A 13517-nucleotide genomic window follows, 5' to 3' on the forward strand; every position below is an offset into this window, starting at 1 on the left:
CACCGTTACACCACACCCACACGTGTGATAATTGAGAAACGCTTCTAGGAGAAGTTAATTAATAAAGGAATCACCACTCTATTCCTAACTGGTTAATTTTTAATTAACCCTTACTACTCGTTCAGTAACGTGTAATAATTTAGAAACGCTTCCAGGGGAACTTAATTAATAAAGGAATTACAGCTCTATTCCTAACTGGTTAATTTTTAATTAACCCTTAACTACTCATTCAGTAACCTTGTAACACAAAATTAATACTGGTACCGATTACAATAAAGACAATAACCTACAGTGTACCTAGGTCGTCTAGGATGACTGGCTAAGCTTTATATTACCAAATACTCGTATAATGTTAGAACAAAAAGTCTACGATTTACTTCGTCAGATGACCGAAGACACTGTCTAAAGAATATTGGTATAATACAGTATTAAAATATTTAAAGTCACATCAATCACATCAAGGTTATACACAGAGCAGAAATGATATTTACCAAAGTCCAAACGGACTAACGTTCCCAGGACGCTTCCTTTTCCGTTTCTCCTCGATATCTCTAAAAACTAGCTATTTATTATAAAATCAGAATTGGCCTGGGGGTACAAGGCGGTACCTCCCCCTATCATCTGATATTTCACCTCTACTAGCGTCGATATATTTCTCTCTGATCGTCAGACTTACTGACGCCATCGTCGCCAAATCACGGTTGTAAAAACCGCACTCGCAGAGGTATTACGTAACTACTCGTCACATGGCCTCCACAGCGGGACTAAGTGCATATTGGAATGCCCGATCGCGCGAAGTATTACGTAACAAGTTGCCCACCTGCGCTAAGTGCATATGGAAATGCACACGGCCCTCTAACAATTAAAATCGCCACAGGCGAAACAAATGTAAGAGCATGTACCATCACACCAATGTTCATTGTATTACATAGTGTACAAATTCTATCTTCTATGATTATGTTATTTCAACGTCCAATTTCAACGGGTAGGTAATGGTTAGACGTTGTATATTTTAAGAGTGTTGTCCACAGTTTTTCTGGTAGTTTATTAATATAGCCTTCGGAAAATAGTTGTTCTTTGTATAATCGGTAAGTGTTGCCTCTCGATGACTGTGATATTTTATTTTTCCATGTTTGTAAATACTGATCGCATTGTCTTTGTTTAATTTGTCGTGAGAGACAATTTACTGATATGAAAGATTGTGTTATCCAGATATCACCCATTCCCAAGTTATTCAATGTGTTTTTAACAGTATTAATCCAGTTATAGTTAGTTCCGTTAGTAAGGTAGTCATTTAACATAATTATGTATAAAAGAGCAGACAATGTTGATTGTTTTCCCGATATCAGTCACGCCCAGTAGCATACCATTCTCCTATATATAGTTGGTTTGAACAATATTTATTAGCAAATCAAATTTGTGATTGGCCAACAGGCAAGTGCCTATATTAAGGCCTCTCCCTACATTTAACAAATATACATGTTATACATCAAGATGGCTAGAACAATATTACAATAAAGATAACACGGATAACTGGAGGGGGGTGGGGGTAGAAGAGAGGAAGGTGTAGAAGAAACAAAGAATAAATAACAACCAATTAGAATGGTTAAATGGTTAACTGATCTCGAAACGCTTACTATTAATAAGAACATTCTGAACAGATATATAAGATAAGAACAAAAATATAGAGATATTATATTGGACACTTAAATTTGAATCTCCAAATAGCAAAGTATGACACTTGAGATTATAATAGTTCAGTAAATGGGTATTGCGATCTGCAGCATATATTGGGAAAAAACATAAACACAAATGTTCTGCATCTTCAACTGGATGGCCACAAATACAAGAAGGGGTATCTGTCACATGTCGTACAAATTTGTGACCATTCAAATCACTGGTACCCAAACGGAGTCGACTATGTAGAATCTGTTGCCATCTATCACCTTCATAGAAATAAAATGGAACAGCAGGGTCGTGTTTGTTCATTTGTATTTTAAACAATTTTAATGAAGAAGAATTTCTAATATCAGGCAACAGATTGTTCCATATATATAGTTAACTCGACTGGCATTCTCCCTAACTCTCCATAAAGCATACATATTTGTGTTGTGTTTTCAACAGGTATGATGTGTCTTAGAAAGTTTATTTGTACAGAATTAAATATATCAACTTTTTCATATCCCCATATTTCGCATCCATATAATAAAATTGGCAGAACCATTAAGTGGATCATTTAAGTTAGCATTCGGTTGATAGATAGTTGTCCTTTGATTTTGATTGTACAAAGTACATGGCCTTGGTAGCCTGTTGTTTAAGTCTATTCTTAGTAATTCGAACGTTATTTAATTTTGTAAAAGCAATCCCTAAGTAGTTGTATTCTTTCGCAGGTTCAAATGTATTTTTCCAATCTTAAAATTATGTTTATAACCTCTAGTGTTAAATATCAATATTTTCGTTTTGTTACCGTTTATTTTAAGTTTCCATTTATTGCAATATTGATAAAAAAAACATATATAAGGTGTGTTGTATGTCTTCTGCAGTGGTTGATAATAGGGCAGCTCCGTCTGCATATAACAAGCAAAACATGTGTAAAGCAATATCTACTGGGCCACCTTGGTTGTCTTCTGTAGGGGAAACCCCTTCACATCCATGGCTAGATACATAATCTTCTAAATCATAAAAATACAGGGAGAATAGAATAGGGGATACATTTTCACCTTGACGGATACCGTTGTTACATGGGAATAAAGTAGATTGCTGATTATTTACGACAATCATTGATTTAACGACTTGATACATTTGATGCATAATTCTAGAAAATTTACCGGTTATGTTATGCTGTGGTAGTTTATGCTAAAGCTGTATTCTAGGTACCGCATCGAATGCTTTCTCAAAATCCACAAAAGCGCAATATAATTTCTTTTTCCTTTTTTTCAAGATATCTATTAAGTGATGTAATGTATAAATATGGTCTGTAGTTGAGTAGCCTTTACTAATCATATTATTTTCCTCAATAAATACACGTAAACAGTTATTAAGTAAAGTTGTGAACAGTCTAGAGCAGCAGTAAAGTAATGTGATTGGTCGGTAATTTTTGGGATGTAGCCGGCTTCCTTTATTTTCAAAAATTGTTAAAATAATTCATTCATCTGGTAAGACTCCATTATCAGAAATAGTATTCACAAGTTTAACATAAACTGGCATGAGCAACGTAGCGGTTGACTTAATGTATTCGTTAACTACTCTGTCAACACCTGCTACTTTATGATATCAGCATATCTCTAGTCGCAGTTCACCAAGTGAACGGAGTTCAAGTCTGATGAAAGGAACCGATCAACAGTGTTCACTTCTGTAGGCTACGTTTTCGTACGTCACTTCTTGTGTTCGGTTATCAAATGTAAGACCTTCATAGGGTGCCTCAGAACCTGCAGCGCCAAGCGATGAGTATACAGTAGTATCAGCTTCCGGTGCAGCGTGAGCTTCCGGTCTAGCAGATTCGTCTTGATTCCCTATAGGAACGATAATAACACAATAAGCCTTTAAATTAAAGTAGCATCATCATAGTCGAATTGTATAAAATACAATGCAAAACAAAACAAAACAAACAATAACAAGGATTTGCAGTAATTATCAATTAAATGTGTTGTTATGATGCAGACGTCCATACATTTGAGGCTACAAACATGAAGACCGGTATTTGATGTAGTATACTCAAAATATTGGAGGTGTAATACACAGAGATAATTAAACGAGCTTGTGTGTCGTACTGATTTTACGAAACGAGTGTCAGGAGTTTTGTATTGCCCGAGCGAGAGCGAGGATAATACATGAATACTGACACAAGTTTTGTAAAATCAGTACGACTCACACGCGAGTGTAATAATTTCTTCAATAACAAGACCCAACTCAAAATGTTTCAGCCACTAGGAGACGAAGATATGACGTCATATTTCAACTGCCCAGTCTGAGCTAGGACTGGAGAAGCAACGTCATGTTATGACGTCGCTTTCCAAAATTACGTCATTAAACTTGTTATTACACGCGTGCTTCGTATGATTATTATTAACTCGGTTATGTCGAACCACATGTATAATAAAGCCTTTTATTGTTTTACTTTTTAGATAGTGCCAACGGTAAAAACTGTAAAGATGACATATATCCTTACAAACCATAACATATGTTATGTTTATCAACCCATCCAATCCTATACTCACCACAAGCTGCATTACTGTATAGCTGCTGTTCCGTGTTTCTGCTGAAATCACAAAAGTAAAACACAAATCACGCAGAAACATTCAAAGTTGTGAAACGCAGCAACGAAGACAAACTAACGTGTTCTGCAATATCATTGGGGCGGGACGTAGCCCTGTGGTAAACAGATCGCATGGTGCACGGTCGGTCTAGGATCGATCCCTGTCGGTGGGCCCATTGGGGTACTTCTCGTTCCAGCCTGTTCACCATGACTGGTGTATCAAAGACTGTGGTATGTGCTAACCTGTTTTTGGGATGATGCATATAAAGATCACTTGGTACTAACAGACACATTTAGCGGGTTTCCTCTTTAAGACTATATTAGAATTATCAGATGTTTGACATCGAAAAGCCGATGATTCATAAACCAATGAGTTCTAACGGTGTTGTTGTAGATTACTTGTGGTTAACAAAGTTGGCTATCACTAGCAGCTTTGCACCAGTCATATCCAGTGCACCACGACTGGTATATCAAAGTCCGTGGTATATGTTATCATGTCTGTGGGATGGTGCATATAAAGATCCCTTGCTGCTATTGCAAAAATGCAGCGGGTTTCCACTATAAGACTAAATGTCAAAATTACCAAATACTTTACATCCAATAGCCAATGATATACAAATTAATTTGCTCTAGTAGTGTCGTTAAACAAAATTATTTGTAAAGATTTTTGAAATTAAAAATGAATCCGTACAGTAGAGGGGCGGGATGTAGCCCAGTGGTAAAGCGCTCGCTCGACGCGCGGTCAGTCTGGGATCGAACCCCGTCGGTGGGCCCGTTGGGCTATTTCTCGTTCCAGCCAGTGCACCACGACGTGGTATGTACTACCCTGTCTGTGGGATGGTGCATATAAAAGATACCTTGCTGCTAATCGAAAAGAGTAGCCCATGAAGTGGCGACAGCGGACTTCCTCTCTCATCTGTGTGGTCCTTAACCATATGTCTGACACCATATAACCGTAAATAAAATGTGTTGAGTGCGTCGTTAAATAAAACATTTCTTTTTTTCTTTCCGTACAGTATAGCTAAGGATTTGACGGGTGAGAATGTTGTACAGGAATTATAGACACACAAGTCACGGACCATTGTGTCGCGTTCTATTGCAACTTCCATATACAGAAAGAATAGTGAACGATTTGTTTTGAAATTCCAAATGGATTTGTACCAGACATATCTGATAAATCATGTTGTCATAATCACTGAGCAACACTGGAATTTAGTATCAAACTCAATCTAAGAAATACGCATTTTAGAATTAAATCTGATTCGTACAGAAGATGTGAGGATTTGGTGAGTGAGAATGTTGTACATCTCGTATCGCAACGTCCACACAGAAACAATGATGAACGATTTGTTTTGCTAAGAGAATTAGAACATCGGTATTTTCTGAATAACGGAATAGTGAGAATTTCTGTTCTGACCATATTTCTGTTCTGACCATTAGAACATCGATATTTTCTGAATAGCGGAGTAGTGAGTATTTCTGTTCTGATCATTAGAACATCGATATTTTCTGAATAGCGGAATAGTGAGTATTTCTGTTCTGACCATTAGAACATCGATATTTTCTGAATAGCGGAATAGTGAGTATTTCTGTTCTGACACTCGGCTGTTCGTGTTGGAAAGACCGAACCAACTGGCTCGAGATAAACGTAGCAGTTGTTAGTGAAAATTATTATATAGGACCACATTTCTACTTCAAAACATGGTTTGTGTGTGCTTGTGCGTGTACGTACGTACGTGCGTGTATGTGTGTGTGCTTGTGCGTGTACGTACGTGCGTGTGTGTATGTATGTATGTGTGCTTGTGCGTGTATGTACGTGCGTGTGTGTGTATGTATGTGTGTGTGCTTGTGCGTGCACGTACGTGCGTGTATGTGTATGTATGTGTGTGCTTGTGTGTGTACGTACGTGCGTATGTATGTATATGTGTGCTTGCGCGTGTACGTACGTGCGTGTCTGTGTATGTGTATGCGATTGTGCGTGTGGGTGTATGTATGTGTGATTGTGCGTGTATGTGTGCATGTGTATATGTGTGCTTGTGCGTGCACGTACGTGCGTGTATGTGTATGTATGTGTGTGCTTGTGTGTGTACGTACGTGCGTATGTATGTATATGTGTGCTTGCGCGTGTACGTACGTGCGTGTGTGTGTGTATGTGTGTGATTGTGCGTGTATGTGTGTATGTGTGTGCTTGTGCGTGTACGTGCGTGTGTATGTATGTGTGTTTGTGCGTGTACGTACGTGCGTGTGTGTATGTGTGCTTGTGCGTGTACATACGTGCGAGTATGTATGTGTGTGCTTGTGCGTGTTCGTACGTGCGTGCGTGTGTGTGTGTGTATGTATGTATGTGTGTGTATGTATGTATGTGTGTGTATGTATGTGTGTCCTTGTGCGTGTACGTGTGTGTGAATGTATGTGTGTATACAGATTGACAAGTAATCATACCTGGAGTTTTTCTCCTGCTTCTGTTTTCGAGCTGAAATTCAATAAAAAAAATACTGAACATCTCCATTTAACATTACACACATACACAGACACACACACACACACACACACACACAGAGAGAGAGAGAGAGAGAGAGAGAGAGAGAGAGAGAGAGAGAGAGAGAGAGAGAGAGAGAGCACATATACACATACACATACACACTCACACTTGCATACACACACAAGTACACACAGACACACACAGACACACAGACACGCACACACATACGTATAAATATTTTCTCTACCTGGTATAAATATTGAGAATTAAAATAAAATAAAGCTGTATTTACATTTCTTCAACCGGAAGTACAAACGGACGGCTGCTCCACATAGCAGGAGTAGGGCAACTGTTGTTCCAATCCCTCCCCCAAAACCTGCCGCGAACCGACCGTCTTCTTTCCCTGGAAAACCTACAAACACACAAGATGGCCGTGTCATGCACACTGGTTGGTTAGACATTTTATATGCATAACAAACTTTCGTTGTTTTGGGGTTGTTGTTGGTGTTCTGTTTGTTTGTTTGTTTGTGTGTTTGTTTTTATTGTTGGTTTTTGTTGTTGGGGTTGTTTGGGGGGGGGGGGGGGGGGGGGGGGGGGGGGGGGGGGGGTTGGGGAGGGATTTCGGGCACACGTCGGAGTTGAGGGTTTGAGCAAACCGCACTTTTGATCACCATGTTAATAATTTATTGAATCCAATCCGCGACAGTATACTATTGCTATAAGAAATGAATAAATATGAACTATTACTGGAATACGTACTTGCGTTATAACACTGACCAATCCCAACATTTGTTTGACAAAGATGCAGTTTATTTATTCCTTTGTTTTGGAAACGAATGACATAATATCTAAGAAATTCTAAATATAGCTAATAAATTAGTTTTACTCTCTAAGCATTTCTTCGCGTTCAGGGTTCAGAATCCTCCATGCACTGCCCTCCAATTCAGGGCAGGGTGTGGTTCAGTGGTAGAGCACCCGCCTGAGATGCGATAGGTCGTAAGTTCTATTGCCTTTAATAGAATCTATCACCGTTGTGAGATATAGATAAGGCAATTCCAACCCAAGGGACAACATGTTTTTTGTGAGAGGGTTGGAATTGCCGTATCTATACCTCACAAGGGTTATTGATTCTTTTTTTTGCCCATTTAATTACAGTAATAAAACATTAATTTTGTAAGCTACGGTGTGTTGATTGTAGAACGATTCGTATACATTTCACCTGCAAACGTATTTAATCATACGTGGACAAATATACTCCACCTTATGCAACGACATAAATATGAAACAACTTACCAATATATATAAAGTTGAAAATATTAATTTGTTTAAATATTTTTTAAACAATGATACAACGTGAAATGACAAACAGAATTTTGAAAATCATGAGTTATGACGTCAATGGTCGTAAAACATGAGTTATGACGTCACGCGTATGTAGAAATCGTCTAGCCCTCTGGTCAGATTTATCTAGCCCTAAGGTCAGACAGATTTTTCCAGCACCGTGCAAAAGCTGGATAACCTTGTCCAGTGGGCAAGAAAAATGTATTACCTCATTGATATTCTACCTGTCTTCAGATGGGTTAATGTTACATCACGTGTGATTCCATTTGATATCCTACTGCACTGCTCTGTGGTTTTCGAATCTATAAATCATGATATTGCACTATTTCCGGTGTATAATCCCATAGACGTTGACCTATACGCGCTATCGGTTTGATCGACTGAATTCGGAAATCATAGCGCCTTACAGATAATGACATCGCGTATAGGGTGTATACTACCAAATCAAATCCCATAGACAACAATAGTAACATATGTGGCTAAAACTCCTACCTGCAACGTATCAACCGACATAAACGCCACAGATATAAATACTACCACCCCTTACACTTAAAGTGAATCAGAAAAAAATGGGGGTCAAGCTGCCCGTTTCTGAGATAACGGGTAGCGTCTATGACTACCCTAGTTTCGCACAAAATTCGAGTACTTTTTTTTACAGGTACATCATACATGTTTCAAGCACAAGGCTACTTGACACATTGGTACTAGATGAAATAAAATTGCAATTTTTTTTTACCCAGATGAAACTATTATTTTTTACAACCAACACACTCACATTTATAACCAATCACAGGACTTGTGGTGTTCACTTCTCTATCAAAAGTTCGGTGCACCTCGCACTTTGACCCAGCCAGAAGTTATTTGGTTTAGTACTACCTATACTGATAACATACATTTTTCAAAAAGTGTCCAGCTATGTGTCTTTATGACAACCAGGATCTGGTGTATTCTGACATAAACTGACAACCTCACTGAAACTGTTGTTTCTACAGTGCAACCTAATATAATGTACACCTCAAAAAGCATATATATTGCATATAGTTTTGTACAAATGCAATATGTCATATTAAACAACAAAATGTTTTAAAATAAAACTCCTGAAGATATTTACTTTCAGTTGGGTGTGTGTACTCAGGTATATATGTAGAGACAACAAAGATAGTCAGAGTACCTCTACCCCTTTAAAGAATTCCATTAAAACACATGCACTTGATTGACCCCTAAATTATGAAGACCTTAACAGGCACATCAAAGAAATATCAGTATTAAAAAAATACACTGTCTGAGGAAGGAAACACAAACATGACTGTACCTGTATGAAGTAATGACTTAATGTCCTGAACATTAGTGTTGGGAGGAAATCCTGTATGCTGGGTGTGGGTGTCTTCAAGTTACCAGGTGTGCGAATTTCAAATCCATCGGCCATGCTGATTTTCATAATGAACCATCAAAACTATTGGCAGCCACCAATATTCCTGACTATATTTTATTTATAGCCTACTGTAGTTGGAGGTTTTAATAGTTGTGATATCTGGAATAATCATGCAGCTTTAACACATTTATTTTTGATTAATTACTGAAAAAACCTATTTTTAAATGACAAAATTACCCGAAAATCAATTTTCTTGCATTATTTTCTAATCCGGATGAATACAATATGTACATTAGATGTATTCCTACAATCTGTAATCCAGCATTTTATTTAGCTAGTAACATTAGATAATACAGCTTTAACAATAAAATAAATTATCAACTTAATCCAAGGCAGATAATCAGATCTGAAAAAATTGGTTCTGAATCTAGTATAAACTCAAAATGCTTTTCATGAGAGCTAACTAAGTGATTATTAAAAAAAAAAAATATCTGGAGATTGTTATGTACAAATAAGAACAGAAGGCATAATGGTGACAACAAATTTAATTATGTTTTTGGTAAAGTTTTTCTTAAAATTTACTTTAAATTTTGCATAAAACTACAAATTTGTCTAAAATATAACTTAGCACCCTATAAATATGTCAAAATGACAATAAAAATCAACTTCTTTACAAATTTGAGTTTTCAGAATTTCATACATAAAAAATTAACAATGTTAATGGAAACTAAAGACATTAACCCACTATTGGCACATGCTATTTTTAATATAAAAATAAATTGCTATTAAAATCTTAGTTCAGGTTGCTTATATATAATACCATATTTAAGAGCAGTTGTATATGGCAAGTCTAATACCATGTAAAAAGAAATTATTGAAATCTTTACAGTATGAATTATAGGCCAAAACCAACTTTTCTTCAGTGCTAACTTTGATTCAAACTCCATTCAGAGCCATGTACAGAGATTATTGTCACGGTCAAGGTCATTGTGAACTTGCATGATCGAGTGATGGCTAATTTATCAACCAGTATAGTTTAATTAAATAAAATGACAAAATCATAATATTTTTTATTATGCACTGAATATGTGCTATAGGGTGTATACTACCAAATCAAATCCCATAGACGACAATAGTAACATATGTGGCTAAAACTCCTACCTGCAACGTATCAACCGACATAAACGCCACGGATATAAATACTACCACCCCTTACACTTAAAGTGAATCAGAAGAAAATGGGGGTCAAGCTGCTCGTTTCTGAGATAACGGGTAGCGTCTATGACTACCCTAGTTTCGCACAAAATTCGAGTACTTTTTTTTGCAGGTACCCCATACATGTTTCAAGCACAAGGCTACTTGACACATTGGTACTAGATGAAATAAAATTGCAATTTATTTTTACCCAGATGAAACTATTATTTTTTACAACCAACACACTCACATTTATAACCAATCACAGGACTTGTGGTGTTCACTTCTCTATCAAACGTTTGGTGCACCTCGCACTTTGACCCAGCCAGAAGTTATTTGGTTTAGTACTACCTATAACGTTATAGTACCACAATACTTGTGCGGTTTAAACAATATGTATTCCCAATTATAATGCTGGTTGGGGATTGGCCAACAGGCAAAATGCCTATATCAAGGCCTTTCCCTACAATTTGAAGATATAATTCAGGTTTACACAAGATTACAGACCAATGGTAAATTCCATAATTTTAAATCTTAAAGGCATATTCCCACAGGCAAGTTAACAAATCTGTTCGCAACCCCAGGCCCACCAAGTATTACAAATAAAAGTAACATTAATTACTACTGAGATGGAATAAAAGGTGGGTTATTTCTACAGTCACGTAACAACCCCCTATATGCCTCTAAGAGAGGAAAAAATCTAAATCATACATTTTAGATAAGATAATACATGGCCATTACTATTACCTAATACTTATATAACAAATATTATGTTTGGAAATATCGATATGTTTGGGTATTGTTACCTACACACACTTATAACAAATGTTACACTTGGCCTTCTATATGTTTAAGGTCCACACAGTACCTCTGAAAAATTCATGCATTTAACTAGTACAAGCAAGTAGTTGTGTTTGTTACACTGCATATATAATATACTATTCTAATTCTTATTCTTATTCTTATTCTTATTCTTATTCTATTCTATTCTATTCTATTCTATAACTGTATCATACATTCAACAACCAGTTCCGTGGTTTTCTTGGCCGGTGACTTCACGCTGTTTTCTGCTTCACACGAGTACGTCCCCGAGGTTTGGCACACAGCTTCGCGCCAGGTGTATTCCAGACTCGTCACATTCGTCATCTGTCGTACGAGTTGTCTGTCCCTGAACAGCTTCATGCTAGATGTCGGGTTGCTGTCGACAACGCATATCAGTGTGATGGGTCTTACTTCGTTAACAACAGCTTTAATGTCGGGTTTCTTTAATTGTATCCGCTTAATAACTGGTTGGTCTGAAAATGTAACCGTAAAGCAGTTTTTAAACAGACATACCCTAGTTTTTAAACACTACGACGTATGTTTCACTATTATAGCCTTTTTGTAATGTAAATTAGAAGTACATACATTTTATTATATACAATATTAATTTTAGTACACCTGAAGTGGTTCTGGTCATCCGGGTGTTTGCAGTCCCCCAAAATGCATTTCTCACAGTTCTAAAAACGAACGTTTGTCTGAAAAATTATTGTTATCGAGCTCTAGTTATTTTTCAACGGTATTTCCCTGATTAAACATCACAGACTTTAGCTTCTCTCTGTTGTGGGGCGGGAAATAGCCAACTGGTAATGCGCTCGTTTGATGCGCGGTCCGTCTGGGATCGATTCCCGTCGGTGGGACCACTGAGCTATTTCTCTTTCCTGCCAGTGCACCACGACTGGTATATCAAAGGCCATGATATGTGCTATACTGCCTGTGGGATGGTGCATATAAAATATCCCTTGCTACTAATGACAAACAGTTAGTGAGTTTCCTCTCTAGGATCATACGTCCAAATTACCTAATGTTTGACATCCAATAACCGACGAATAATAAATCAATGTGCTCTATTGGTGTCGTTAAACAAATAAAACTTTAGCTTTAACTCTGTTATAACCTTATCCAGATGTGTAACAGGTTTGAAGATTAACTAAACTTAGTGTCCATTTCCACAGGCTGAAACTAGTGTCTGCAATTTTAATGTAGTCATTTGGGTTTGCAAGACTTGAACTTGACAGGTAGCAAGAGGCAACTGCCAGTCAAACCACTCAATATGCTTTCTGATAACTCATAACACAAACAGCGTTTGCTTTCCATCTCAAAGCATTGTATAGCTATTTACATTACGAAATTAGTTGAATGTTTTCCCAAAACCAGTTTATTATCTTAGTGATGGTTAAATTTGCAATTTTATGTAGTCGTTATAATGTATAATACAGGGCCGATAACTAACGCGAATACTTCACCCCACCAATTTTTTTTTTTAATAATAACATTAATAAAAATAATAATAATAATGATTAATAATAATGACCGGCCTAGGTGGTGTCGTGGTTAAGCCATCGGATAAAATGCTGGTAGGTACAGGGTTCGTAGCCTGGTACCGGCTCCCACCCAGAGCGAGTTTTAACGAATTAGTGGGTAGGTGTAAGGCCACTACACCCTCTTCTCTCTCACTAACAACTAACAAACTAACAATTAACAAACTAATAAATAACAAACTGTCCTGGACAGACAGCCCAGATAGATGAGGTGTGTGCACAGGACAGCGTGCTTGAACCTTAATTTAATATAATCACGAAAACAAGTTGAAATGAAATGAAAATAATACAAGAAAACAGGAAACAAAACCAAATAACACGTTTTTAGTTTGCATTTAAATTAATGTTTCATTCTGTGTATGTACTAAAAACAAAGTTAATTAATACTCATACAACACATCTAATAGTATAAAAAAAAATAACTCATTTACTTCTTTCACTACCAATCCCGACAGATAATGTCATATAATAACACAACAAATAAATAAATTATTATATAATTTCTTTTGGCAA

At 36.9% G+C, this 13517-nt stretch overlaps 1 protein-coding gene across 1 annotated transcript in view; it reads right to left on the reverse strand.

The window, feature by feature from the left end:
* Positions 1 to 698: 698 nt before the first annotated feature.
* The window catches only part of LOC121386095 (carcinoembryonic antigen-related cell adhesion molecule 1-like), a 16573-nt gene continuing 3754 nt past the window's right edge, over positions 699 to 13517 (reverse strand). The window contains exons 3-7 of the mRNA XM_041516894.1: positions 11661 to 11939; positions 7030 to 7149; positions 6698 to 6728; positions 4218 to 4258; positions 699 to 3512 (exon numbers count right to left, since the gene is read on the reverse strand). Coding sequence (XP_041372828.1) covers positions 3337 to 3512; positions 4218 to 4258; positions 6698 to 6728; positions 7030 to 7149; positions 11661 to 11939 — 647 coding nt within the window. The 3' untranslated portion in view covers positions 699 to 3336. The remainder of the gene's footprint in view (positions 3513 to 4217; positions 4259 to 6697; positions 6729 to 7029; positions 7150 to 11660; positions 11940 to 13517) is intronic.

The sequence above is a fragment of the Gigantopelta aegis genome, chromosome 12, assembly GCF_016097555.1.
Source record: "Gigantopelta aegis isolate Gae_Host chromosome 12, Gae_host_genome, whole genome shotgun sequence".
In the NCBI taxonomy this organism is placed as follows: domain Eukaryota; kingdom Metazoa; phylum Mollusca; class Gastropoda; order Neomphalida; family Peltospiridae; genus Gigantopelta; species Gigantopelta aegis.